General features: G+C 36.3%; 1 protein-coding gene across 10 annotated transcripts in view; it reads right to left on the bottom strand.

Annotated features, from left to right (window-relative positions):
* LOC134664418 (sorbin and SH3 domain-containing protein 1) overlaps nt 1-25,665 on the bottom strand; it is a 198,000-nt gene that overhangs the window by 119,529 nt on the left and 52,806 nt on the right. For 2 of the 10 annotated variants that reach the window (XM_063521048.1, XM_063521050.1), the window contains exon 1: nt 7,183-11,151. In XM_063521048.1, coding sequence (XP_063377118.1) covers nt 7,183-10,765 — 3,583 coding nt within the window. In that variant the 5' untranslated portion in view covers nt 10,766-11,151. Of the gene's footprint in view, nt 1-6,880; nt 11,208-17,253; nt 17,320-25,665 lie in introns of those variants that run through there. The other 8 variants (XM_063521046.1, XM_063521049.1, XR_010098248.1 and 5 more) reach the window with 7 other exon arrangements.

The following is a 25,665-nucleotide window of genomic DNA, read 5'->3' as shown; positions in this document are numbered from 1 at the left end:
AATTAGCACATTACGCAACTATTTAAAAAAAATTATAGGGCCATATTATGTACTCATGGGTACTGTAAAACTTTGTACGATACACGTGCGAATAGGTAATTCGCAACTCGTGTAGTGTCGTGTAATGTATAATTATCTAGGTACACGTAAATACACGATTCTTATATTCAATAAACTTAGCAAACCTTTGTTAAATTGTCCCTTACTAACAAACACAAATGTCAAAATGACAGATAAGGACAAACGATTAACACCGGCTTGTTAGACTTGACAATCGTTTATGAATGGCGCTATTAGACTTGTTAAATTATAACTTGTAACTTTATGAAGTCGGGCCATGGTGATTAGACATAAACGGTTCGCCACGCCAGTTTAAATACCTATTCATAGCGCTATTTCCAGATTTTATAGAGCTCAGTGCGCCTCTCGCGCACTTGACGCTCCAGTCAAATAAAGAGTCAAGGGTACCAGCTGCCCAACTCAAAATATCCAAATCAAAAAAAAAAAAAACCAGATTTTACAATATTAGTAAAATAAATATATGTACTTATTTTTAACTAGCGACCCGCCCCGGCCTCGCACGGGTTAGCTAATTATACCACGTGTCCCAAAATTCAACGATAAGCTGGCACCAGAAGATGGACCTGCTCATGACTACTCGAGGAAACATAATAAAAAAATATATCTCAATTTATTATAGAATTACAAGAAAAAATAAAAATCGACAGCCCTACAATTCCTTCCAATTCCCTCTGTCTACAATTTTAATTTCTTTTTTAAATTTTTTTTTTAGGGCCCCCCCACATCTGGCGTCTTTCGAGCGTCGGCGTCTGTCGGCGTCGGTCCAGCGCTATGGAAAATGACGTCGCTGCGCAGTTGCGTCGACGCTGCGTCGACGTTGCGTCGACGTCGGCCATAGAATTGTAGACGCCGACGCTCGAAAGACGCCAGATGTGGGGGGGGCCCTAATTATGTTTCCTCGAGTAGTCATGAGCAGGTCCATCTTCTGGTGCCAGCTTATCGTTGAATTTTGGGACACGTTGTATATGCACCTAAACTTTCCTCAAGGATCATTCCATTGATGGGTGAAAACCGCATGAAAATCTGTTCAGTACTTTTAGAGTTTATCGCGAACATACAAACACACAAACAGACTGACGCGGCGTAGGAAACTTTGTTTCATAAGATGTTGTGATTGGACTTTTAAAAAATGTGTATCTATACTTTCTTCATAATATTTCCCCAGACACGAGTTACGGAACGTATCTAAACATATTATTAGATGTGGCTATACAATACGAGCACGCAGATTCATTTTTACGACTGCCATTGCCATGGCATATTGTTCGCTAATGGGTATGCATTATGGGCGCAAATTGACTGTATCATTCTCTGATGACGTTTGCGATGTGACGTTAACGGAAGGAAGCTATTTACGCCATCAGTAATACGTTTGGTTGGAGCTGAAGCCCTACCGCGACCCACGTTACGGATTTTACGTGTTGCCTCTCTGTCACACTTGTAAATTCGTACGTTAGTGTGACACGGCAACACGTCGTCGTCGTTCCCGGTTGGCCCTCTGTATTCGTATTTGTTTATGTCAACTTCTGACATCACTAAAGTATATCCATGAATGGATTTCACTTTCAGTGACTTTGAAATCAGTCCGTTATTCTTTGAAAACTTTGCTGCAACCATTACTTTACGTATGTATGTAGCTATGTATAAACTCTTTATTGTACAAAACACAAATTTATAGCACAGGAAAGTTAGTGGGATGAAATGTAAAATTTAGTAAAAACTGACCATTGCGGCTACCACCACTTTGGCAGTGACATAAAAGCTAGCGTGAACGTGATTTACCTACTTTCTATGCATCTCGCTCGTAACTATAGTTGATTTTTTTTAAGCTGAACGTTTAGAACTATGAGCCCTCATAGTTCTTAACAGTCAGCTTAAAAAAAACAATTATATAGACTGACATGTATAGAAAGTAAATAACGTAGAAGTTAGCGTATATGTCAATATTGACACTGTCACTGACACACCAGATGCTATTAAAAGACGTCCGAAACCGCTTCTGTAGGAGTTATAAATAATAAATATTAAGTATATCTACATAATGCAATAGACGATCACAGATTAGGTAGGTATACTCGTAACGTATAACCAACATGTTAAATGCGAGTCTTAAGTCAAGGTTAGGGGCGTCATAACTATCATAACATACAATGTCAACAGTATATTCAAAGTCAGTTTAAGGGCCAGTTGCACCAACAACAGTTAACAGACTGATCAACGCCACGAAGCAGAGATCTACGAAATTTCCCATACAATAAAATTTAGCGAATACGTGACAATAATTGTAATTTAATGACAATTTATTGATGATTTTTATTGAGTAATTTAGTGACAGACGGTTTGGTGCAACCAACCCTAAGACTTGAGCTGCTGATCTATTTGACTTTTCTAACACACATTATAAGTACTTAAGTAATTGAAATTGTGAATACTGTGCATGATTTTTACTTAGTTACAAACACGAATTTAAACTGGGTAAAATTTTGCAATGGCGAGAAACGGCACAGGACCGGGATCAGTGGCGAGCAGTTGTGTTGGAGGCCAAGACACACTTTGAGTCGCTGCGCCAGAGGAGTAAGTAAGTAAGTAAGTAAAATTTTGCATAACTTTCTGTAATTTATAGAGGTTATAAACTACATAGTTCTATCACAATTTATAAATAACATTGCCTACTACGCTACCTACCCCTACTTGCGTTCAACGATAGCTGGGGCTAGGTTAGTAATGTACAGTGCAATAGTATGTAACTCTTCGAAAGCCGCAAAAATATGTGACACGCTCTTACGGCTTTACAACTAAGACCGTATAAGATATTGAGATTTGCGCCCTTTTTTGTGTAACATATTATTACAGGTACTACTAAAAAAACAACTAAATGTTGGCTCGTGGTCGCCATATAAAATAGCCCTTTAAATAATTACCTGTCAGCAACTGCCGCTTCACTTGATACGCAGGTGCTTTATTACGAGTAATACCGATATGAATATTTGTCATTTTATTATTCAGGCCTCCGCGAAATAATGGATGATTAAATTGAAATTGTCCGACAGCGGATCTGGGGCCCGATTCTCCAATGTGCATCTGACGTATCAGAATTATATCAAAAATTTGTTGGTGCACATGCACTTGCTCGCGGTTTCGTCTGTGTAAGAATTTCGTACTTTTATGGTATTGAATAGTAGGTTTAGTTTCTATTAAACCCCACTTTTGAGACATTGTACATACTGTGATGAATTATTTTAATGAATGTATTAATTATACAGGATATTGACTCTTGGAGACACTATACATCTCTAAGGATAACTTGATAAACTACTTATATAATCTTATAGTTCTGACACCTAGAGACATTTACACCTCTAAATATTTTTTTTTTTGTGTTTTGTATTTGTATTTTGTATGTAATTCGACATTAAGAGACCATATACATCTCTTAGTAATTGGAATACGTTAGATTGAATTGTTAGTTTTATTTTATAAAATTGTTGATGTTATTATTTTTGCTTGTAAGTAAATTCAATGTTGACGTGTAAAACTGTCCTTGTGGCCTATTTGCTAAATAAATGTTGATGTTTGATGTTTGACTGTATCATCGCCCAGGCTGTTAACTGACAGTTCCTAAATCTTAATATTTATGGCATAAGGTCCACCGATGGACAGTTACGAGTGATGCTGTTTGTACGTTTGAACTAAGTAACTGATTTGTGACCAACCATAGAACGTTTTCAAAGTGTCAATTCATAATAATTTTACATTGCTTCAATATAATGCCGATCAATCAGAAGTCAGGAATCAAGTTGTTCAATGGTGATATTAAATTTATTATACTGATTTTTGTTTTCAGAATAAGCCTCGTACCTACATTATTATGAAGTCGTCTGCGAAGTTAATTGAAATGCCTACGTTATTGGCCCCGGGTCAGGGGTTCTGAACAGTTTAATTTACTGCGATTGATAAATTTAGATAGTGCCACTACGGACCCCTCGGTCCGTTATTGTGTCGGAGTTGAGACGCATTAGCAATAAAATTTCTATTAAATAAACCTTAGGTTGGCCTCGCCGTCTATTCCTTTAGTTCGGTCGATTTATAAAGTCAACCCAACGTGGAATAAGCCCGGTTGTTTATTGAGACTGCTTTTGAAATGTATTCGAATGGTATTTGGCAATGTATTTAACGAATGACCTTGAGCTAAAATTGTAATGTTAGTGTATAAAAAACTTGTTTGTGATAATTGTGATGATTGCATCGTAACATTTGTCTGGCATCAAAATGATACACGTCTAAGTATGTTCCAATGAGTTAGATAGTTTAAGTGATATTAAGCGAAGGAAATTATGTTTTTTTGCATCTATATCTTACTTAAATAAAATGAGTATAATAGGAACCAAAGACATCAACTCTTAGTATAACAACATGTTATTATGAGTTATGACATAAGTGCGAACTCGAGACAAAAGGTAGAATAGTTAGTCCAAAATCTCGTTAGACATAAAAGCTAGTTTATGTTTACTAGGCCATAATGAATGAGGCAAGAATAACCCTAGTGAAAGATCGAGCGGTGGTCATACGCGGAGTATGTACGCACGTCACCAAAGGCCATACCGGACGGAATTAGACGGACTAAATATTTTCAGGGACGATGCACTTGACTCCTCAAGAGGAATTCTTCAACATTTTCGGTTTAGACCAAATCATAAATGTTAGTTCTTCACAGGTTTCAAAGTACAGCTGTGAGGATTGAAGCTGTACTTTAAACTTAATCTACAACACTTAGTTTGAAATGAACGTAGTTTATAAATTTCATTTTCTACGTTTTTTTTTGTATCATCATTTTACTTTTTGCTATTGAAAAACTGATTTGTCCTTTACTAAGTAATTTTAGCCGTTTTGTATTTATTTAGGTTTCAAACACCAACTTGGTCCAAAAGATATGTATTTTTAATGTTTTTATTAAGCCGTACGTCGTCGAACAAACAAATATTATAATGCGCCTCAATATAATAATGATTTCTGATTTAAGAGCCATTCCAAGATCCAACTATGTTATAATCAAAACCGCATTATCGTCAGGTGAAATGCTCCTTTAATCACTTAATTAACGCGGTTTGGTGCTAGCTCTAATCCAATTATCATGTTTATCACTGTTAGTGTGTGTCACGTGATAAGGCATTTATCTCCGGGCCGCAGGGGCAATGGCTGTCACCTGCACTGTATCATTATCACAATAATCATTGACATTGTAAACAACCTTTAGAGCATTTACATTGTTTTGTCCGAGTCATATTCATACAATTACCCGTCACGGCAGTGCATTTTGAATGATTTAACGACATTCATAGGTGACAGCAATTCATTATATATTATGTTTTATTAGTTACCATACCATTTGCTTACGTACTTCAAATTACTTTTTAATCTAGTGAGCTCTATCAGTCACTCCATTTAAGCATTTCTAATTATCTTATCAATTAAGATTACGTATTGTTTTGTAACGGCCGAAACATAAAAAATATTATTTGTCTAGTAAAGTCGTTGATTTTCACGAAAAACCTTAACACTTAATAGGTAAGATTATGTTATGAAAAACGATTAGATTCGAACAAAGAGATGAGATAGACTAATAGATACGATTACTGAGTGGGTGTTTCGTGTCCCAATTCCAGTCACATAGCCGTCGATACAAACACATGTTGCCGCTGTCAGAAATCAATTACGGGTGGAAATCCTCCAGGAAAATATTGACGGGAATTTGATCTGCTACTGATTACGTAGCTTTACTCTTTGACTTTAGCAATTTTCGCTTATAATGTGTAGGGTAATTTCGCATCGTGGAAGTATAAGTCATTAACTTTTTTAGGTTTTCATTTAGATTTTTTCCTTATGTTGCAGTATTATGATTGTTGGTTGCCGTATGATTTAAAATTGGCTACCCAACTAGTTTGTTAAATAGGGTATTAAGGCAGTGACCAAACAGTATTTTTATCCAAATAGTCAACACCAACTTGAGCTGTGAATGAATTGATGAAGCCTTCGTGACCCGGACAGTCGAGACGAGTGATGTGGCTTCAAGCTCCTCGGGTTGATACGTTTTTTTATATTTCGTTGCCGTACTCAGTCACTTGAAAAATAAATACCTGTAGGTACCTATATGAAAGTATTATCCGTGTGTTATTTATACGTAATGTTAGTCCAGTCTATTATGAACAATACGAACGTCGTGCGCTTAATCCAGCTGCTCTAGTTTTTGACAGTCGCAAGTGGACGTGGGTTGATACACTATCGCTGCTAGTCTGAACCAATTACATATATATTTTTCATCGGAAATATCCTACGTCACGCTACAAAAATAGGTTTACTATGAAATGCTAGTACTGTATGGTGGTTCTGGTCTACGTGACAGCGTGATAAAACTGTGTCCGTCACTTTCTATCCTATGGTGTTAAAAAGTGACAGTTATTTTCAGTTATTTTATCACGTGGATATTTATCTGCAGAAGGTAATTCAAATTGACCTACTTCAAAACAATAAATTTCGACCGCCTGATTTTTTGCACTAACGACCTATAAAACTATATATTTATGTTGGCATAAATCCATACGCACAGATGTGTGTTTATTTATTCATGTTCATATAAAATCGATAATACCAAGCTCACTGTAAATGTTGCATTAGATAACTCCATTCACGTCTGTAATAAATCTGCTTCAATCCGATACTGATGATGTATATCCTAACGTAAAATACTGACTCATGCTCAATACATTGGGACTGGGAAAATGCATAAACGGGAAATACTCACCACTTAGAGCTGATCATTTGGATTCTCCAATAAAGTACACAGATTTGATTGATGTTATCTGAACACATGTAGAACTAAAAATACATTTCGCATTCACAAACTACACTCATGCAAAAACACACAGCGTCTACACACAAACGAACATATACAAATGTTAAATTAAGTCTTATTAAATATATGTTTTGTTAGTATTCACTTGTTTTGCAACAATCGAAAAAACATTTTTCCAACAGCTATCACTAGAATAATCACTGCACACAATATCATAACGTGCGGGGATGCTGGTCCAGTACTGGACTCACCCGGACTGCTTTTCCCCTGATCGGTGTCCTTCACAGTGAAACGAACGAAGTCTTGCAGATGGCTAGGCAACTTCTTGACATCTTTTTCTTCACCTCCTTCTATAACTTTAATTTTGTGCTCAATTACTTTTGGTTCTTTATAAACATCTTTATTATTCTCATCTCTCTCATCCTCTGTTTCGGGATCTTTAATACCTAATTTGTTCCACCTTTCTCTTGCTTTCCAAATAAATTCTTTTTCGATTCTATTATTTACTTTAGAATCAAGAAAATCTAAGGCTGACATACTTTTAGAAAAAGGGTTTTCCGAAGTAGATGCCACAGGTTTACTATTGTTGGTTATTTTTATTACTTTTTGTTGCTTCCTTTCTTCGCGTTCAGCCATTTGATTGACATACTCTGAATACATTTTCTCACGTAGTAGTTCTTCTTGACTACTGCTGAAAACAGACAACTTTCCTTTATCTGGTTTTTCTGGTACTTTTGGCGATTTAAGAGCAGACAGTTTTATCTCCGAATCTTTTTTAAGAAGCATGCTGTGACTACTAGAACGGGTAATTTGTTCGTTATAGACTTCGGCTTCTGATATTAGCGGAGCCCTGGGCCGTTGTTTCACCTGTACAGGGAAACTAAGCTTTTCATTTTCAAGTCGACGTATTTCAGCTTCTACTTCTTTTTCTTTTTGTCGTATATATTCCATTTGCTGGTCACACAAATCTTTGGGCAAAGACGGTCTTCTTGGAGCACTTTGGTCTTTGAACTGATCTCTAAAATCTGTGTAATATCGATGCATATTTTGAATTGAAGATATATCATTTTCAATTTCTTTACTTAAATTACCAGTTGAGTAGTGAAATGATTTTCTCTCATTTTTAAAAGAGCGAAATGAGCTATCTGTAAAATCAGAACTTTCGTCGCTTTCATATATTGATGACGAAAATTTACGGGTTCTAGGGGGAGGAACAGGTTTTAAGTTGCTTGTAAAATTTCTAGCCGAATTGTATTGGTCTTGTTTTTTAAGCATGGTTTGTGATTTTTTGTCAATACTTTCTATTTGGTCTAATATTTTAAGTTGATTCTTCGATTTCATAGAATTCATATTATCAGTGACAGCTGGGTCACGTATCAACGCCAGTAACCGAGACCCAGTTTGGGATTTGAATGGCACTACGGGACCGTTATCTGGTCGCTGGTTTTCTTTTCTGAACTCTTTGTCATAATATTCGTTATAACCTCTTCTATCAACATACTTTTTATGCATATCAACAAGTTGACTAGCATCTTCTTTAGTTATAACTGTATTTGTTTTTTCCATTAACATTTTTTGAGATGGTGATAAGCAAACATAAACAGGTTCCGTTTCTGTTGGCACCCCTACCCAATGATTTTCATCTTGAGACAATTTCAATGAGGAATTGCGAGGTTGCACTGGAGGTGGATTATGATCATTATCCTTAGAAGATAATGTTACCTTTTCAATAGATGAAACATCAGGCAAAGGATAATAAGGCATATTTTCTTTAGATTGAAACTGTGGAATTCTTTGTGATCCAATCGCAGTCGTTTTGGTTTCACTGTTAGAGTTCTGACTATAAATTGTTATATTTTGGAGTCGTTTTGATGCTGATGCCAATTCTTCTAGTATTTTATCACCATAAGGAAAAGCTGCAATTTTTTGTACACATAGATCTTTCAATGTGGATGGCTCGTCTACAGTTCCTTTTTTATATTGTGAGGCGTTCCCTGTAACATATTCAAAAACATCGTTTACATGACTTGAATTACTAGTTTCAATTGTGTGTTGAATATTGATGGGGAGTTCGCTCATGTCATCATGCACAATGTTAGAGACATCGTTAAGGGATGAATAAGTGGGGTTGTATTTGGCCGTGCATTGGGAGGAACCAACACTGCTAGAAGAATCTTGTCTATTTAAGATTTCTTTTCCATTTTTTTCGGAGGATTCAGTATCGGACGAAACTTCCTTTATTAAAGTATTTATAGCATCATTTAATTCGCATTTTAAAACTTTCATTTCTAGGTCGTATCCGTTATTTGATTTTTGTGATTGTGAGCTACTGATATTAGTATTGTTGGTATCACACGTTGTATTTACATTACTATCAGACTCAACGTCTTTGACAGTTAAATTAGTCTTTATCTCATCAGTGGATAAGACTACTATTTCATGAGAGTTAAGAACTGACTGGTTGTCGTCTCCTTGTTTGACTTCTGTTGGTATTTCAATTACTCGAGGGATGTTTTGCGTGGACGCTTCTTGACTTGCAGCAAATGTTTCCTTAAGCAAGGTCTCGGTATCAGTTACTTCAATGGTTGGCGTTATCATTCTGACTGAAGCATCTGTCTCAACTCCGTCATCCCCGTCTTCACTATTGTCATAAATTGAACTTGTGCTACTCGACGTATCCGTTAAATATACAATTTCAGCTCCAGTCATTTTTTCCACATTTGACACTGACCAGTCTCCTCGTGCTTCACTGATTTCCGGTTCTTTTAACTTGGTATCAAGAAGCATGCATTGTTGTTGAATTTGCCTTCCAAACTTATTGTGATTCATTTTAGTAACAAACTTATTCGTTTTTGTCTTATCTTCAAATACATCATCGTCTAAATCGTCATTAACATTTTTTCTTTCGCTTAAATATGATTGGCGCCTTGAGCTTTTTGACGACTCGCCACTTCCTTCTTCATCAATCACGTCTAGTGTCCTTGGAGGACCCAGTCTATTAAATATAAAGTCATCAGCAGATGCTTTTTTGCGTAGTCTATGCTTAACTCCATGATTTACAACTTGTACGGTTTGAACAATAACTTCAGATGAATCATAAGTTGAATTAGTTAGTGGAAGATTTTGTAAACAGTTGCGCAAAGATTCTTCTTCTTCAGGGGTCAACGTCCTGCTTTGTTCACTTGGTGTAAATGTAATAGGAATATCACAAGTTGTTAAAGGTTTAGTTAAATCACGAGAAACCATCGGGCCTTCTTCTAAATCATCTGTCTTTTCCCATTCTATATCCGACTCAACATCAGATACTAAAACACTACTGCTATCAATTAAATGTAATGTACTTTCATCGTCAGACTGTAAGCCACATTCTTCGGTTATCTCAACAATTTTTGTAGCTTCCTCATTATCCAAGCTCTTGCTTTTTACATTTGCGTTTAATTTGGGTTTGCCTTTAAGTGACTGCTCAGGAGATTCCACGACGTATTGCGGGTCATTAGTAGCGCTATCCACTGTGAGTTTCATGCTGTCGACAGTGTTTAAGTCCGGCAATTCAGTACTATTGCTATTCAAATCTTGATTCGTGCTTAACTCATTGTCGGAAGTATTCTTAGAACTTTTTTCATCTTTTATTGTCTCCTTCTCATTTAAAGGTATTGTAATTTCAGGTTTGGTTTCATTAAGTGTTGAACAAGTTTCTTTGTTTTCAACATCAGCACTACATGATTCAGAGCTCAAAACGCTTTCTACATTGTTATTTTTATTTTGTTCTTGTTTGTTTTTATTCCTATTGCGTTGATTTTTATTTGGCTTACGTCGTTTAGGTTTTTCAGGCATATTTAAATACGGATTGTAATCGTTATCACTGTCACAACGTTATCACACAATCACACGCGGCGTCCAATCAAACGCGGCTCGCGCCCCCGACACCGGTGTCTGCGTAGGAGTCGCGATTTTGACGGGTTAGTTGCGTCGCGTAGGGATTTCGTGGTGTGCGGGATGAAGGGCTCGGATAGACAGATCGCGGTTTTTCAGCGAGCGGTCACTGGCCGTGCCAGTCGTGTGCTCTCGCGGCGATTTACTGATAATTATAAATGTTTGGAGTACACGAGCGCCGTGGACTTTATTTTTACGCGGACGTACGAGCGGTGCGCGCGCCGGCGCTGGCCGAGGGGAGTGAGCGCGCCGGCCTCTTGCGCCCGCGCGCCGGGTTTATCGTGCACTATGTAAATCGTATATTGCTAATTAATATTGCACGCACACACTTCCACTATTTAGGGACACCTAACGGGCATAACATTCAAAACAATAGGCTTTGCAGGACGTATAAGGGTTGGCTTTGTTGGAATAATGTTAGTTTACTCGTGAAGGTTGACGCTCCAAACATGAAACACAAAGTAAGCAAAAAAAATGTAAGACATAAATGCACATTGTATTTGACACAATGTAGTTTTCCGCTTATCCAGACCATGCATTATCTTGAACGACCGACGGCGGGGGTTTAAAAAAGTCTTTAAGGCTTTATTTCCTTGCTCCGACCTATTTCCGCAATTATATGGAAATTACTCTTTGAGCGTTTTCTCGTTCCCGACGTCTGAGAATAGGTTAAGTCTTGTAATATTTCTTAAAAATCTTGTAAGGATTTTAACCTGAGATTACAAGTTTGCTTGTGAAATCCTTTTGAGATAAACTATATTTATTGCCGATTTGCGGTTATCGAATTGATAATACATGTTATCAAACGATAAACATTTTGAATAATTGTTAATTTAATTACAGTTTATAATATGTATTTAATAATTTATAAATTTCATTTACTTTATAATTTTATTTTAAATAAATTAAGTAGTGCTTATGAATATTATTCAGAGTTGTTGATTACATTCATCAGCTTAAGCCAACAAAATGTAATTTAAACTTTTTCATATCTTAAGTTAAGTACCTATATAAAATTTTGTGAAACAGGCGGTGGCCGGTTACAAAACAAAGTAATGAAAATATGATTTAATGAACCCTTTCACCGTATTCACTCAAATTAGCGATGCAATTTTCATTTGAATTTTAATATACAATGTGTTGAGGAGTAAAACTTTAACAAGTATCTACTTACTCGTATAAAGGTATCACGAGAGCGCAATAACCTTAATCAAAGTTTATACAACAGGTATATACGTGAGTTACCGAAATAGACAGTTTAGAGGTGCATTTCACGCTCACTAAACTCAGTTTATTTATAAAAAGCTACATACGAAGTTAGGCCAAATTGCGAAACTTAAAAATGCACGTAGGAACCAAAAATATCTTTACAATTTTGCACCTTATTTCGCAGCACTAAGATGAAAATACGTGTAGATATATTTGACGCTGGCCGTGCCGTACACTCGCCCTGGTTATTTTTAAAGAAACATTATTGGACATAGGTGCGGCTTGCTTACTCAGGAAATATAGTTACGTAGCCAGGTACTCGTAGACTTAAAGTGGACTAACTAGAGTAACTAGCCCCTGCATCTAGACTGATTGAACACTTCCACGCTTGCAACGAAAGATATTTATAGAACTAACGCTCTGTTCTTAAATTATTTCATAATAAAACATTAAATACCTTAACGACAAAAACGCTTGCATTTTCCATTGAGCCAAATGTAGTCGAGCAATGTAATAGGTACCACATAAAATCTTTAATTGCAATTTCAACAACGCATTTGCAGGATTTCTACGAAATTAAAGCAATAACGGAACATAGACATAACGTTAGTGAAGTTTGGAATGATGCCTGGATCAACAAACATGTCTAATGCTATCTATTTATTTACAATGCAACTAGTAGGAACTTTGAAATTCTGAATATCTATTAATGATGGAAAATCTAAAATATTAAATGATAATTCAAAATAAATCATTTTGTTCAAACACTAAAGAGCCACCTCCACTAACCCACTTAGTTTCATTCTGGGGTTATTTATTGGTATTGCACGCAGAACGTATACATATTTCGTTAGATTTTTTTGGTGTTTAAATAAGAAAAAGGAACTAAGGATTTTCCAGAAAAACGTATAGTCCCTATAATGAATACATACGAAAAAGTATCCAGATATGTCTACTTAACACGTAATAACTGACTTATTAGAAATTTAAAAAAATGATATTAAGCTTCATAATATATGAACCCGTGCAAAATGTAATATAATTGTCATTATTATGGATTTCCGATTTGTAAACTTTCTTAATGAAATTAATCTGAATCAGCTTTGTTTGCAAGATGTTTGCGCGTTCCGTCAGAGGTATAAATAAACTGGAGTGGCGACACACTCGATACATAATCGATCTATGTATATTCATTTTGTCATCATTTTATCGCGTAAAAAAATATAAAAATGAAAGACCTATGGGATCATGTCTTAGGTTTATCGTTTGTCAACTCTTCAACTGTGATTTATCCAGTCATCGGCAATAATATGTTAGGTACTCTTCGAAGGCCGCAAAAATATGTGACTCGCTCTTATGGCTCTACAAATAAGTTCGTGTCAGATATTTTTGCGGCCTTCGTTGTGTAACATATTATTGCGAGTGACTGTCCCACAGATTATGTTTGTTTCATTCGTCTGTTACAGTCGTTACATGAATTTTATTAAACATATTAGGTAGTTATATACATGCCCGTATAAAACAATTAAAGCCATTTTAATTGCTTTTTATACCACACTGATGTGAAACAAGAATGGACCACGTCCCTCCTAATGGTAAGCAGATACCGTAGTTGTATAGATATGCTTATTATAAACTAGAGGCTAATTATTGTGTGCATTACCGATCTCTTATTATAAATATAATATGCAACGACTTCGACTATGACAATATTTCGAGTGGGCTGTTTAGTATTTTTGTATCACAAAATTACTACTTATGTCAAGACAAAAATCTATTTTAGGCTGTAACTTTCCTCAGTCCACTTGCACAGTTGCACACATGTATTAGCCCTGCTCTCAAAGAAAAGAGGTCAAGTACGAAACTTTATGGCAAGCAATAAATTACCAAGCACTGACAATTCAATTTTCAGTGACTCTTCTTTTTACTCGTGCATATGTTTATACGATATCTATGTATATATATAATCCATGAAATCCTATAATAAATTTAGTTTTCGTAGTATAAAAAGCCTTATTTTCTTTGCATTCGCATGTCATTACTTGGTATTAATAACTAATATGACGTGATCAATTTACCTTTAAATTACATAAAAGTATGAAAAAACGGCCGCTAAATATTTGTTAAAACAATAATACCATATTTTGACGTAAGTACCGCTATTATTTAAGTTGGCCTTTCGACATTAGAGATTTGACGTATCTATACGCTTAATAGCCCAATTACACATATTAAAAGACAGGCGACACAAATGAGAAAAATGTAACAAACCGTGACACTGAAAACATCGACCTATAACCCTTTAACTGCAGTTGCAGCTGCATTCCACTGGACGACCTTTGGTATAAATACGAAACCCAATAAAAAGTCCGGTTATTTGTTAGCGCCGTGAAAAAACAAACGGATGGTGCATGACATAATCGCCGCACGGATCCGGGCCACTGTGCCAAATCGACTGCCACCGACCGCTTTTTTGGCACGCAGTCAAGGGTTTATAAGGTGAATGTGTCTTGTGTGAGACAGGCCTGCGTTCGACAAAATTGGTCCTGATATTGAAAATTAATATTATACATTTAAAAAACAATGCTTTAAACTTTAAAGGGACGTTCATACCGGCCGGAGTTGCAGCGTGTCTAGTTATCAGATGAGACTCCACCAACACAAACCAAAAAGTTTACCGAATTTAGTTTTACTACCGGTACTACCTATACAAGCATTTGCACTGTTTCTGTGGCACCTTTTGCGAAAACAATCACAAATTCTATTTTCTATTTAACGCTGGGATAGTGGCAAGTTATGGGTACAATTGAATTTTAACATCAAATTCAGCAACTTTATGTGAACTAGGCCTAACGGTCGGAAGGGTCAACGATAGCAGTTACCACGGTCGCTCTTTTTCGCTTTACGAGACTAAGCGTTTGTTGTAGAGTAAATAAAGTTAGTAATTTATTACAATACAAGTTTCTTAAAAGGCTTTTAGGGCAGCATCATTTCTTTTAGCAGTAGTTAATATTGTTTCAATTTTGCATTTGCTTTTGCAGTATCGGGTGTTGTATTTTGAAATCAATGATATCAACTAAGAATTCGCACAACATTCGCGACGAGTTCGCGACCTTTTCACAAGGCCGAAACATCTAGTAGGTGTTTTTTGTTTTCTCTAATATTTTGACAGAGGTTACGGGTTACTCAAATGATTTCCCTATAGGTACATTATTTATGTCGGAACGTCGATGACAATGTTATTAGTATCAACTCCATTAATTGACATCAATTAGTCTGGGATGTGATCCGTCGATCCGTGTAATAAGGGGGACAATTCTAACGTGAATCTGACTTATTGGAATATGACTGATATTGTATTTGTTTATGAACTCATACTCGTGTTATTAAAAATGTATTACTTGATACCTACATAGAGCCGAAATGAATGGACATCAATCGCAATGCTCAGCTCGCTGGACGTAAGAGACTTTCTTAATCTTCATGGGTAGTTAGGAAGGTTGGTCCGACGGTTTTTTAGAGCTTATTTTTCCGCAAGGAACATCAACATGTGCTGAAGATTTATTAATTTACCAAGCCGCCGCCGAATGCTTTGTTGCAAGGAAGGCGAAGCTTACTAAAACTACTGTCGGTAAACGAAACAATGAACTTGCAAGCGCTTTGACATTGTATAAAGTGCTACGGGCACGAAAACTTATGTTCAAAAATACCTTTGACTCTTATTCAGGTATTGTAAAATGTTTACGTAATACCTAATAGAATGTTTCATTTCATTGTAAGAAAATATGTACATACGTAAGTAGTTGAATGATTTAGATATAAGAGTTTTATTTCGTATAATTTAACCAAGTTGTATTCTTCTTCTATCTATCTCCATTAATCTTATAACCTACCTGGGTAGGTACAGTCACCAGCAATAATATGTTACACAACGAAGGCCGCAAAAATATATGACGCGCTCTTATTGTGCTACAAATATGATCGTGTCAGATATTTCTGCGGTCTTCGTTGTGTAACATATTATTGCTGGTGACTGTACTTATGAACTTACTGATATTGTATAAAGCCCAATTTATTTTGCTGTCTGATCTGTACTTCTGGGAATGTTACGAGTATATGTAAAAACAAACTTGACTAAAGCCTACATATCTTTCAAACGATGAAAGTTTCCGAGAAAAAAGTTTCATATGAAGTCTACACTTGTGTTTGTTAATACACAGGAAAAAAAAGAAGTTTAATATCTGTATTGAAGACACAGGCGCGAAGTGAATAGCGAAGATGCTGTGTGTCAACATGTATAATGATATTAATAACAAAGTGACGCCTTGGAACCTAATTAAGCTTCTGTGATAACAACCTTATTTTCCCGGATAACGACACATTTAAATATACATTATGATAGTTTAAATAGGAGCCTGAACTCTAAAGTACCTGACGATTCTACTGGGATATAAGCTACGATAAGAGATAGATCACAGTATTCACAGATTGTTGAAACTATTCCCCGTCTACAATATGACTATGCTAACAAATGCATAGGTTAGTTTACTGCTATCACCTGAATACGAATAACTTTACATCATCAACGTACACAAGTACAGTCGGACAAAACTAAGGCACATGATTTCAGGACCGGACAAGCCAAGCGGGAGGTCGTCGTATCACAATCGGGCATTTCACTTGCTAATACGGCCGCATAATACGCCGTGTCTCCTTGTGTATGTTTATACGTCATGTGCCGTATTTTAAACAGCTCTAAGGCTAAATAAATATTGTTGGGCTGAAAATATGGGTTTAATACCAGTATTCATGCCACATTTCTTTGTGAGGTTTATTTCATTTGGGTTTCAAGTTTTATTTTGGTATTTGGCAAATATAACACTCATACGATAAATCAACTTTAAGATAGGTATACGCGATGTCCGCGAAGCTATGTAGAATTAAAATTTTGGCAAATAGAAAAACAATTTGGGAACTATATTGGAGCTTAGATATCAAAGCCTAGAGTACCAGTCCTCGTAACCGTAGTAAGTTCTATCCGGTCACAGTATCCGTTAAACACATTACACTCCAAGGGCATCTATTTCTATTTAAGTTGGTGAAAACAAGTCAATTGAACAAAGGGTTTGGGGTCAAACGGAACGGTAACACGAGCCAAAAGGAAACAAATGAGTACACACGTTTCGCGGAGCTCTGCGCCGGCGCAGGTGTCGGCGGCTTGGCGGTCACCGGCTCGCTCGGCTCGGCTGAAACAGAACAAATACAAATAATTTATTGAGAAAAGTATAGTACAGTGGTTGTTTGGAGGAGTCGCCATCATCGGACACGGCGAGGAGGACTATATAACGTTCTTAAAGACTAACCCCCTTATTCATAAACGTTTACTAATGTTGACAAGCCGATAATAATCGTTTGTCCCTTTCCATCATACCAATATGTCGGAAAGGGACAAACGATTATTATCGGTTTGCTAACTTTAGTAAACGTTTATGAATAAGGGGGTAAGAATTTACATAGAGACACGTCAGACACGTGGTTTACAAATGCCTGAACAGGGATTCCCAGAACATCTGTCAAATACCTATAAGGGCCACTTGCACCATCCCACTATTCCGGGGTTAACCGGTTAAACCTGGAGTTACCATGGTTACCAGTACAATTTGACACTGGGTTAACGGTTTAACGGGTTAACCCCGCGTTAATGGGGTGGTCCAAGTCGCGCTAATACATATGTATATTACTTTTTACGGTGCTAAAGGTATTGTTATTAAACAGTATGTATGTCACGAGTCACGATGTATGTAGAATGGTAGAATGGCCTCATGGCATTAAGTTCGCCTTTTGTACATTAAGTTATTCTTTTGTGCAATAAACTTTTAAATAAATAAATGGTAACACTGTCAAGCCATTTTCAATTTATACAGATACAAAGAATGAAAATGAAGGTCTAAAACCAATTTTTAGGGTTCCATAGCCAAACTGGCAAGAACGGAACCCTTATTTTTGTCATGTCCGTCTGTCCATCCATCCGTCTATCTGTCCGTAAGTGTCACAGCCATTTTACTTAATAAAACATAAACTACAACCCACTAATACAAATTTCAGTTTCATTTTAACTATACAGAGACCAACTGAGGTCATTATTGTTTAGTACCTATGTACAAATAAAGCTTAAACATATGATGAGTATTATAACTACACCTTATAAAACAAAGTCCCCCGCCGCGTCTGTCTTTTTGTGTGTATGTATGTTCGCGATAAACTCAATGTTATTCATATTCATTCATATATTATTTTAATGAATCCTGGAATATATTCGTAGATGTATTTTGTGAACCGCTATACTAAGTATATGAGGAAAATTATAATCCCACCAAAAACATTCTGTAAAAAACTAGCCAAGTCTCGATGGAGCTGCTTGTTTATCTCTAAAAAGTAATGAAATCTAGACAAAGCCGTGCCAAGTCTAAGGTTCCTTACTGCGATTTCTTTATTATTATAGTTAATGTTGTGTGACTTGGCCGTTGAAGGGTACACAAGGGTACAAAACCAGGTGCTCCATGACACCATTGCACCAATCTGCCATTGCACCAAAAAGAAGTGTTTGTTTCAGGCTCAATACATAAGTATTATTGAAATACGCAGCTTTATCAAGCCTACAATTGACTGGTTATTGAATCAACGTTTTCCAAGTGGCAATTTCCCATCGTCAATGGGTAGCGGTTCTGGCGACAGATTGGTGCAATGGTGTCATGGAGCACCTGGTTTTGTACCCTTGTGTACCCTTCAACGGCCAAGTCACACAACATTAACTATAATAATAAAGAAATCGCAGTAAGGAACCTTAGACTTGGCACGGCTTTGTCTAGATTTCATTACTTTTTAGAGATAAACAAGCAGCTCCATCGAGACTTGGCTAGTTTTTTACAGAATGTTTTTGGTGGGATCTCATCTCTTTTTGTAGGCAGTCCTTCTTTTCGGGTACTCATACCCATACTATGTATACACATATCATAACTAAACATATCTTCATTCATACTCACATCGTACATCGTAGTGTACCTTTACTTTACCTACTATTTGTAGGAACTGCAACAGTAACTTTGTAATATCATATATTTATATGGGATTACAAACTTACTTATGCAGTTCTTAGATCTTTAAAACGTGACTGATATTGCAATATTTTTAGGTTTTCCCTTTATGTGGCCATTAAACCCTAACTCTGTACCAAATTTCAGCTCTCTGAGTTTATGGGAAGTACTAGTTCTATTCTGATGATCATGAGTGAGTTTCATAAATGCGAAACTTTGCTTTCGCTTAACTTCGGAACTAAATGACCTACAGACTTGAAATTTTGGATTTTAAGTATGTGATTATAGCTTACTGGATGACCAAAATTTCTACGTTCTGGTCTTATCCAGAGGTTCTCAAATAGGGGCCTGAAAATGCGGCGAAATGGTTCCAGTAAAGGATGGTACGGCAGTGTTTGCTTCGCGCTCGACTTGGCGGGGGCACTGCCGTGCCCCCCGATATAATTATTTTTAGGGGGCGCTCATAAATTTATATAACTAAAAGAGAAAAAGTATAAACATGTGAAACACCATTCGATGGCTTTAAAACCAATTCTAAAAGGAGAGACATACACTCGTAAGAAAAGGACAAGTACATATTTTTAGCTACATCATTACTAGATAGATAGGTAAACTTTATTAAACTTTTCCAAAAGCCCAAAGCAAAAAACATATGAACGACGAACTGAAAAGCGGGAGGAATTAATTACGTCGAGCGAAACCATTTTGAATACTTATTTTCTCAACTTCATATAAATGTTACCGCAATCTTTAATACAAACTATATTATGAAAGGAATAAGGTCGCTTTTGTAATGTCAAAGTTGAGTCATATAAGAGTTTTAAAGGTTAAATAGTTGGTTTTCCGGAGCGGCATCACGTCAAAGTTTCGAAACAAAGTTGCAGCCGACAATTTGGAAAATCCTCAACCTCTTTTTACTTTTCAGCTCAATTAACGAAAATCTATTAAAGCTGATTCCAGGGCGACTTATCTTTTGTTAAAGAATACAATGAAATTCATTGGAAATTTCGCAAAAGTTAATAGTGGCCATTTTCAGTCTGTATAATTTAATTAATCCTTCGTAAGCTTCGATGGACAGAATTTACCTTGTGGCATTGTTCCACTTACATTGCTAATTTTATTATTATTCTGTTTGCGATATATTTTTAATAGGAGACCCGTTTTTTTGTCGTCGTATTAAACAATCCTGTCAAATGCTGACGATGCAATGCTGCGTTTCAAATGTTGAAAATGTATCTGTCAAGGATTGCCCTATACAAAGAAGTCAATGTTTCCTCATTGGGATGAGTTTATAATAAAAAGTATGATAAAAATATTTACTCAAACAAAACAAATATCGCGTCGCGACATCTTGGCAAACAATAACTAGGAATGCTCGCTCCGCTTTGTTTATGATTCGTCAGCGTTTCCACTATGCTTCTTAAGTTCTTATTGTTCTAAGATGCTAGTGTGAAAGCACATTTATTGATATACTTTTCACCAGACACAAAAAACAACGAACAATTTTTTTTGGAGCAAAGGGTCACTTTCAATTCTTGTTTAACAATTTACTGTTATCATAGCAAAGAATAAGCACCATTGACACAGAAAAATAAGGATTTTATGACGTTCCTTCGTATTTCTTACTCGATTCTGGCATCGACTGTATACCTACTTTTTTATCATAAAGAAATTAGCATAAGAAATACTTAGAAGTACCTAATGGACTTGTGCTTTCATATTGTTTTACCTTAACTATTTATATTATTATGCCCCGTTTTGAAAATAATATTGATGTTGTTACATTTCTTTATGTATGTTAATGCATTTCCGATCCCAAGGCTGCAATGATTTTAAAAAGCACTTTATCATCGTAATCACTGACAGTATTTAAATAAATATTTCGGTTGCCATTCCGTTAAATTTGTTATTATTTATGACCCAGCTCTTATCTGTTGCGTAAAGTTCAGTTAAGTCCAACTTCATGTTTATAGTCCGCAAAAAGTTACCACATTTGCAATGTCAACACACGCCTGATTATTTTATGATACAAAAACACTCACCGTGATTTTAGTGTAAATTGTAAACATTCTGCAAAACATTTGCGAAACCAATCAGTTTCAAATTACATATTTTAAATTAAATTAGCTCGTTGTTTTTGCTGAACAGACGCTGGGCCACAGCTGGGTGTTAAATTAAGACGTCATCGAGTCTAAATTTATAATGCAACCACTTTTGAATTGACACTTTCGGCGAATGTGTTTGAGCCGTCCAGTTGACAGTACTAAAGTGCGTTCAGGCCTGTAGTAGAAACAGTCGCAACCAGGAAGTGCTGTCCTAACATTTTGGCACGGACGGCCGCGGCCGAGCCAGTGCACTTTAACTGCTAACTAATAATTCGCAAAACATTTTATCGCGACTGACCTGTCTAACTAGACTTTATGTTCTTTAACAATTATGACTAGCCGGAGGTCACACTTAAAACGGTTTAGTGAGACGAAACACTTGGCAAGCGGTTTAAATAAGAACCCAGGGCTCTCGGGCACCGGGTTAGTTCAGTAAAAATAAAAGTTTGTGCGCTTTGAAATAATGCAATCGTAAAAGTGCAGAATTCGTCAGTTTAGTTTTATGGTTGGCGCAGTAGAATTTATTGGAAAATTTTAAAGCTAAAATGGCTTAAACACGTGCCACGTATCCATATCGATAGCTGTATTAGTAACCTAGAGATAAAATGAGAAAAGCCATCGTATTTTCCAAAGTATATTCTCATTTTCACTACACATATTTCTCAGTTCAACAAGGTAAATTAAAGTGTACTTACAAAAATACATGGTTTATGGAGTAGCTACGGGCGAGCGGCCAACTACCCCGCCGACTGACATTTGGAATATGGCAACAGTATCGGAAAGTCAATAAACATTTCAGCTTTTTAGGGTTCCGTACCCAAAGGGTAAAACGGGACCCTATTACTAAGACTTCGCTGTCCGTCCATCCGTCTGTCACCAGGCTGTATCTCACGAACCGTGATAGCTAGACAGTTGAAATTTTCACAGATGATGTATTTCTGTTGCCGCTATAACAACAAATACTAAAAACAGAATAAAATAAAGATTTAAATGGGGCTCCCATACAACAAACGTGATTTTTGACCAAAGTTAAGCAACGTCGGGGGTGGTCAGTACTTGGATGGGTGACCGTTTTTTTTTCTTTTTTATTTGCATTATAGTACGGAACCCTTCGTGCGCGAGTCTGACTCGCACTTGCCCGGTTTTTTACGATATTGTCGCTGCTGGACTGCAACTCGTAACCATTGTGTGCCAAAAAATTGCGTTGCGAATATGTCGACCAAAAATGAGAGGGCTTTAGAAAATATTATACTAAAAGAGCTCTATTCAAAAGTTCAAATGCGCGGTGAGTAAACGTCGTGTTTAAATAAAGACATCTTCATAACAATTAAAAATCATCTCTTACCTTAACAATTCAAAGATCCGGGATAAAAATCTGCTTAAATCCCTTTTTCTAAAATACAAGTCTCCTTCATAAATTATTTGAAGCAATTACTTCTAATTTGTTTTCGTCCCGCAAGGGCCGAGCGACCCAAAATCCCTGCCCACATTATTGACAGAGCCCTTAGAAGCGGCAAACATTTTCAAATAAAGTTGTCTGTCTCAATCACTGTTAAATCTGTCGAAGTCTTAATTAAAGCTCCAGCGAAGCATCTAAAGGAAATTTTATTACAACTCAATAATTTAATGAAAGGATATCTCTCGACAAGACGATGGGTTGATTTTTGAGAGCCCTGGGCTTGTGTTCTCATTGCTTATCGACCGCAAGCGAGTCAAACACTCACTTCATTCACTGTAACTGTAATCTTAAGATCAAAAACAACTATGCGTAAATAGAAGCCATTTATACTGATTCTCTTGAGAGTTCGACTCGCCTGCGGCTGACAAGCAAGTGAAATATGCCTCCACGAGGAGGGAACTCTTTTACGAGTAGTAAGATTTCAAAAGCCTATTTTCCATTGGACTACGGAAAAAGCGCTGCTATGCCGCTAACCCTTTGTGTGTAGCAAGGAAAAGGCTCAGTTGACTTAGTGGCCCTTTTCTTAATCTGAATTGCTGATTTTTGTTGAATTTGAACTCATTTGTAAGTATTTTGTTTTAAATAAAACCTAAATCTTGTCTGAAACAGAGGTTATCAGAAAAACACATATACCTACATATATGTATACTTAAACATGTATGTCAGGTTAACACGCCCAAGCTGATATTAGTAATAATTGAAAGTTTTTCACTAAATTCGCATGTCTTTGAACGTAGAGCTACTTGTCAGAAAAATAGCCTGTAAATCTATTGGATTCTGAAAAAAAAATACCGTAAATAAACATGAACTTAAAGAATAAACGATACTCGCCGATCGTTAAACAGACCACCTCAACTCTCGCTACGTTAGAGAAGAAATCAAGCGGACTCCTCCAGATATCGGAGAAATTTGCAAATAATGTATTTAGGGTCGGGCCGGTAGCACTTTGTTCCAATGGAATCAGATTATCCGTGCGCTGCAGGCGTAATTCGTTTTAAATTTCTAACAGATAAAATGGAACTGGAAATTTTAAACGTAGTTTGCTATTTATAAACAACGCTCGATTTCGAAGCAATTAGCTTCTGCGGGTATTATTGCTGCACCTTAATTACGGAGTAGGTATTGCAATCTGTTTGCTATTTAGTTTTTATCTCGATAAATTGGACGAGCAGTTATTTTGAAAACTCATATAATATATTTTTTACTGAAAAAATTTTCTGTTTTACCGTAGAATCAACCTATAAATTTTGGCACATTTTGCAAGTAGAGAAGAATATCAAAATTAAAGCGAATTACGAGCATCTACATGCACCTTTATGCGCTGCATTTTGATGCAGTAAACAAAATATTATAGAGATGTGAATGTAATTTACTTCTTAATTTAATACTGATTTGTAGAGTGTGTTCTTCGAATGCCTTTAAAATAAATTATCATAACAAAACAGTATACCTATAACAGAAAATCAAATATTGATAACCTGTATGCGTCTGTACGTATCGCGTCTATTGTTTACAAACAAATATTACGTAATTTTGCGCTGTAGACTACGCCGAGCCTTTACTGAAAATAGAAGTAATTGTTTAAAACATACCTCTGTATATGATTCCTCAGGTTTTCTATAAGATCACTAACAAATCCGTAAAAAAATGATCAGGTCAGAGACCACGGCACCGGCAGCGAGGTCGGGGGGCGACTGCCACAGGGCACGCGCCCACAATGGAGTTCTATATGTAAATCACAATAAAATACCCGCTTTGTGCACTGATTGCGACATGGTGGGCTAAACACCCGACTGTCCTGGTCTCGTGTATACTAATCAAATGACAATACACCTAATATGGTACGCGTTTTGGTTTCGTTTTGCGTGTGAACATTGCGAGTTTTATGAATTAATTATTGGCCGTAGATGTGCTTAATAAGATTGCACCGTTTAAATTCAGTGTCTATAGATTAACCAAAATTGTTTAAAAATATTAACTATAATGCCTGGTGTAAGATATTGGACTTAAATCGATTGCTCTTATAAATATATTAGAATATTTTATTAAATATATTGAAATTATTGAACACATGTGATTCTGCGTTAAAAAGTTAAGCATTATCTTGCCACTAAAGGGAAAGTACTTTTTTAAGCACAATTTATATACATTTACAGTTTTGCGAGTATAACATATTTTAATATTTAAAAACATTACGTTAAAACACAATTACTTATGATAAAATTGTGCTCTATGTTGGTATAATAATTCCATATGATTATTCATAGTAAAACTAACGATATCCCTGGACTAAGTCCAAATACAAGCTGTCCAAACCACGAGCTACATCCTTCAATACAGATTCGGTATAGTGAACGAACATAAATCCATATTAGTTGACTGTACAAGACCAATACGGGTTTCCCACGCTGACAATAGTATTTACTGTGGGCCCGATTCTGATTGTGAAATAGACATCTATTAGACATCTTTTAGACATCACCAAAATACGATAACGATATGTTTAAGATCTAACCTGTCAAATTTGACATTTGCGCGATTCTGGGGATACTCTTGAACGATTTCCACAGAATATGACATAGAGATCCAATTCACATCTAATAGATATCTTACTCTATCTAACGTAAAAGTGACATTGGTTGCCCGAGTTGCGCTGCAAAAGAGAACTAGTTGATATCTAAACTATAACGTATCTAGAATGGATTTAGTACGTGTCGTCTCTTGTGAATATCTTGAAGTTCGAATACGGCAGTGTCTCTGTTTAGCTGTACTGTTGAGTTAAACTTTCAAAGCTGCTTATTGTTTACAATGAGGAGGAGACAAGTGTTGTTAGAAGTTAGAAAATGTAAGATATGGCGATTGTATAGTGAGCCGCGAAATTGCATGGAGAAATTGTGAATAAATTCATTGGTAAGTCGCCATGCACTTTTGCGG

The sequence above is a fragment of the Cydia fagiglandana genome, chromosome 5 (genome assembly GCF_963556715.1).
Source record: "Cydia fagiglandana chromosome 5, ilCydFagi1.1, whole genome shotgun sequence".
In the NCBI taxonomy this organism is placed as follows: Eukaryota; Metazoa; Arthropoda; class Insecta; order Lepidoptera; family Tortricidae; genus Cydia; species Cydia fagiglandana.
Note: the sequence above shows the minus strand (reverse complement) of the source record. Positions and strands in the feature narration are given on the sequence as shown.